Consider the following 5620-nt stretch of genomic DNA (forward strand, 5'->3'; position numbering starts at 1 on the left):
TAAGTGCTTTATAAACCTACTTTTTATGAATAACGGAGTCAGTGTTGTAAATATGCCTATCGGGAGAAATTGTATACGCCTGTCTAAGGAGGGATTAATTCCGAGACAAATCTCACTGCGTTGAAATCTTTAACCATTTATTATATGCACAGCCCGCAAATTCCAGCTTTCGCTAACGGTAAAACTCCATCGCCAAAAATATTTAACACAGTATCTAGTGCGCAGAAAAGTATGCAACATTTAGTATCATATGGTCATAAGGAATAATCGCCTAAGCCCAATGTCAAAGTATAAGAGTTAGGCTGTTATTCCTTGTGACCGTGTTGTACTAAATGTTGCATGCTTTTCTGCGCACTAGTTACTGTTTTAGATACTTTTTCGCGATGGAGTTTTAGCGATAGAGTATTTCGGAATTTGGGGGCTGTGTTTGCACAAATGACCATGATACAAAGAATTGATTTTAACACGGGAGTAACGGAGCACTCAGCCACAAAAATTGACCTACTATTTTCCAATAATGACCAGATCAAAATTGAATGTGCCAGCGAATATAAAATAACTGATCATGAGACAATCTGCTTTCAAATACCTACTACAAAATATTGCAGGATGAGAAAATATGCTAATGCCGTCTGTTGGAAGAACTACAGCGCGGAGAAACTGATAAATCTGCTGCGGATATGTGATATAAGTTCTATATCTAATATAGTAATTGAAAATAGGGTTCAGGCTTTGAATATCTTGTCTGAAGCCGTGCAAACGTTGACTACGAGAAGAGGATCAATATACAATTGCGAAATAAGTGGTACGACCGTGAACTAACAGTACTACGTAAAAGAAAATTTGAATTATATAAAATTGTGATTAGCACAGGTCATTGGGGTGATTATAATGCCGTTAAAAAATATATAAAAAACTATAATACTTAAAAAGAAGAAATACATGGAAAATCAAGTGATTATTAATAAAAGAAATATGAAATCCATGTGAAAATGTTTGAAAGATCCTGTGGAACTTGCATACAATAAAGAGCATATTAAAAAAATAGTATTTAACGGTGAATGTCTAGAAAATAGCAACGATATAGTTGATGTTTTGAATTGTTATTTTGTTCAGAGCATAATCCAAATCAATGATAGTATTGAAACAATTGAACTTGTTGATGAAAGTGAAACAACCAACTCGATAGCAACATTTGAGCTCACCAGTATCGAGTTAGAAGATATAATAAACATCACAAAATCATTTAAAAACAAATATGGCGGTAAAAATCTATTGTCAGAGGGTGTTATCAAGGACTCTATGGTGTATATTGCATCTTATATAAGAACATTATAAACGAATCGTTTGATAGTGGCATTGTTCCCAGCTGCTGGAAGATATTCACAATAAGACCAGTGGCAAAAGTAAATAATACAATGAAACGGACGAGCTGCGTCCGATTAATAGGTAGGGTATTATTGATTGATGTGAAAATTATGGAATCAGTGGTGAAAAAGCAACTAGTAACATACCATAATATAATCATCCATCAGGCTTCAGGAAAGGACACTCCTGCGAAACAGCATTGAACATGGTAATTGCAGAGTGGAAAGAGGCTGCTGCTGATAGAAAGGTAGTAGTATCTTGCTTCTTAGACTTAAAGAGGGTGTTTGAAACAATCGATCGAAATGAATTGCTGAAGTTAATGGATAAAATTGGGATCAAGCGAAAAGCTTTGGAATGGTTTCGTAGTTACCTGAGTAACAGAAAGCAGAGGACGGTAATTGGAGGCGCAGTTTCATCGATTGTTGATGTTAACATTGGGCTGCCCCAAGGCTCAGTACTTGGTCCGATATTGTTTATAATTTACATCAATGATATAAAAACTTGTTTGAGAAATTGTAAAATAAGTCTTTTTGCGGATGATGCATTAGTTAGCATTAGTGACAAAAATGTATATTGCGCTGTCCTGAAAATAAAAGAAAACTTAAATAATTTATTAAGTGGCTATGCAGCAGAAAGCTAAAACTTAATATTGATAAACTAAGTATATGATATTTCACAAGAACCATAATAACTTAATCCAATATAGTCTGAAAATAAAAACCAATGCAATTGAAATAGTAGATCAAATGAAGTACCTAGGTGTAATAATTGATGAGAAACTAAGTTTCACAGAACATATGAATCATTTAGAGAAGAAAATTGCACAGAAAATAGGATTTATGTATCGAACATGTAAGCATATTAGCCAACATCACAAAATATTAGTATATAGATCAATTGTAGAACCACATTTTATTTACTGCCCAACAATACTACTAGTAACAAATGATACGTTAATTAATAAGCTCCAAATACAGCAAAACAAAGCAATGCGTTTGACTAAAATGCTCTTATAGAACATCAAAAAGTATTATGCTTCCTATGTTAAATTGGCTTAGTATTAAACAATTAATCTGTTATTACTTTTTGAAGTTTATACATTATATAACACAGGGAATGTTACCAAGTTATCTGAGTGATAAGATACAGTACAATCATGAGATCCATAACTATGGAACTAGGAGTAGCAGAAATATAAGACTGCCCCAAGTAAGAACTGAGTTCGCAAAAAAGACCTTAGAATACAAAGGCTATAAAATGTATAATGAACTACCAGCAAAGATAAAAGACTGTGAAAACGTTGTTAAGTTTAAAGAAAAACTATTTCTATATTGTAAAAATTTAAACATGTAATACTAGTTAAACAATGAATTTACTCATTTCTTTTTAATGAAATAGTTTTAAGAAACAATTATGAATTTTTTAAATTGTACTATACAATGAATTAGGCTTTTTTGGCCGTAATAAATAAAATAATTTTTTTTTAAACAACCGGCGTTTTTTGCCCTAACCGAAATGGGCATGAGTTACGACAATGTAAAACATGTGTGCAAACGTCAAACCGAAAAGTCGGGCAGAACAAAAATTGGAAATCGAGTTCGGTTTTCACGCAACAAATTCAATTTCGGTTGCTTTCATACAAGTTGTATGTGCATGAGACATTTTTGACAGAAAATGTCTTGCGTGCGTTTATATTACGTTAACTTCTAACTCTTATACTTTCATACAGGACTTGGGTGGTTTTTAAGTGTAGCCGTATGATACTATTGTTGTATATTTTTTCGTGCACTTGATACTGTTTTAGATATTTCGGGCGATGGAGTTTTAACTTTAGCGAAGGTTGGAATTCGGGGCCTGATATTCGCATAACAACTTTGTGCTTAACGTCAAACAGTCTGGTATCACTCTGACAAATTTCTGACACTGACATCGCTTCATTATTTAGCACGTGAAACTTGTGGCCATAGATGAATAGATTTGCAACTCTTTGTTTCGAGAGAGCGCTGTCAAAATGCACATTTTTTATAACATTTATCAATGATGCCACTCCAAAGAAAAATGAATATATCTGAAAATGGGGATTTTTGACATACATTTCGGCGATTATAGTTTCAATCATTTAATAAAATGATAGTCGTAAAATATTTATTTCTTTAAACTTATTTTACAACAATACGACTAGTTAGAGTTAAATATAAACAAATCTAAGTAAAATTTGCATTTCGATTAAATTAATTAGTCACATATTGTATCGCATTTAACTCGCAGTGAAAACCATATATTGTTTTGAAATTTCAGTAAATCGGACCTATGATATAATAGTTAACATCATTTAATAGATAGGGTTTATCCTACATGTTGACGTTCCAGGTTCTGTGATCAAAATGGACTGGTTGCATTGGTAGTTCATATTTACAAAACCTGTTTTTGGTGATAACTTTTAAATGCGAAATAATATTTGCCCTCCCCTCCTTCGAACTAATAATATTTACACTAAAAAAAGTATTTTTATCCTTTTTCCCATAATTTTTGAACGCTACTCTACAGTTGTAGGTCAAACTAAAGTTTACCGAAATTGTTGGCCCGTTTTTCGTTTTGGCTGGCACATTTTTTATTCTGGCACCCGCTTCAGCTGGCGCGAGGGATTTATGTGTGATTGTTGCCAGCAACAACTAGAAGATAAATCCTTCGTGAGAGCGAAAATATGAGAGCGTAAACAAAAGATTCGTATCAATCTAATCTATGCTTGTGGCATCTTCATCTATATTTGTTGTTGCTGCAATATCTAAAAGTAACCACGCGGTTGGTTCTGGACAAAAAATTTGTAAACATTGGGCTAATTCATCAAATTTTTAATGTCATTTAATCGAAGTGGCCGTGGTGGTGGTAAATAACAAGACCGTGTGTTTATTATAGTCCATAATTTATTGAAACTGCGTATTTCTAGGCTTTGGAGGAGGTCGTGGCGGCGGAGGCGGTCGTAGTGGTGGTGGTTATGGTGGTGGTGGCGGTGGCGGTGGTGGCCGCAGTGGTGGTGGCGGCGGCGGCGGCGGTCGTGGTGGTGGTCGAGGAGGCGGTAACCGTTTTAGTGGTGGAGGACGTGGTTTTGACCAAGGACCACCAGAAAGAGTTATTTCTTTAGGATCATACAGCTACCCTTGTGAAGATGATCTTGTTTGTAAGGTTGAAATTGAGGATGTTCCTTATTTCAATGCACCAATATATTTAGAAAATAAGGAACAAATTGGGAAAATTGACGAAATCTTCGGCACAATACGAGATTATTATGTGACAGTAAAGCTAATGGAGAATATGAATGCAAAAACGTTCAAACTACAGCAAAAATTGTTTATAGATCCAGCGAAATTGCTACCCATAGCAAGATTCCTACCTAAACCTCCACAGAAAAAAGGTGCTAAAAAAATAGGTGGAGGACGTGGTGGTGGTGGTGGTGGCTTTGGCAGAGGTGGAAGAGGACGCAGTGGGGGTGGAGGAGGTGGGGGTTTTCGAGGAAGTGGTGGTGGAGGACGTAGTGGCTTCGGGGGAGGAGGAGGTGGTGGTGGAGGACGTAGTGGCGGTGGAGGTGGTGGTGGTTTTAGAAGAAATGGTGGTGGTGGTGGTGGTGGTGGTCGCGGCGGTGGTTCGCGTTGGTAGCGCAACTGAAATGTTCACTATTTCGTTTAGTATTGTATAAGAATAAATCACCACTTTCGTCTGCTAGCTGTAAGATATCCACTATTTTTTATTAAACTTAATGAAAACTTTAAAATAATTTACATGGACAAGTTAATATGTACATACCTACACATTGAAAAGATAATAAATGATAGCTATCTCAGCAGATTCTGTATGTTGTTGTGGTTGTGGTGAATAGGTGCGATCACTTACAAGTTTTCATCAGAGTTCTCTAACAAGAGTCCAAGGAAACTCGCAGTTTCAACAGGGTTGGACCATAGGGATGCTTTTGTTAGAGGCGTAGGTTCCACATTACATATGAAAAGATGGTTGGTATCATGTGAGGACACATCGCATACAAGGCATACAATACGTATGTCAAGGTTGAATTTGGCCAAGTAAGGGTTTAACCCGTTACAGTATCCAGAACGAAGTGAGGCCAGAGTGACTCGTGTCTCCCTTGAAATTCTGTTCTTTTGTAAGGGTTGAATAGTGTATGTTGATAACGGAGTTCACCTGGCGCGATCTATCGAAAATGTTTACCGCTTATATGTGGAGTAAGCTTAGAACCTGCTTA

General features: G+C 35.9%; 1 protein-coding gene across 1 annotated transcript; it reads left to right on the forward strand.

Moving 5' to 3' along the window:
• The first annotated feature begins 4117 nt into the window (after positions 1–4117).
• Gar1 (Gar1 ribonucleoprotein) lies at positions 4118–5211 on the forward strand. Its single transcript, XM_067778215.1, has 2 exons — positions 4118–4254; positions 4316–5211. Exons 1-2 carry the CDS (start codon positions 4224–4226, stop codon positions 5020–5022), a joined length of 738 nt encoding a protein of 245 aa, XP_067634316.1. The 5' UTR covers positions 4118–4223; the 3' UTR covers positions 5023–5211.
• Positions 5212–5620: the final 409 nt, after the last annotated feature.

The sequence above is a fragment of the Eurosta solidaginis genome, chromosome 3 (assembly GCF_040869045.1).
Source record: "Eurosta solidaginis isolate ZX-2024a chromosome 3, ASM4086904v1, whole genome shotgun sequence".
NCBI classification, from domain to species: domain Eukaryota; kingdom Metazoa; phylum Arthropoda; class Insecta; order Diptera; family Tephritidae; genus Eurosta; species Eurosta solidaginis.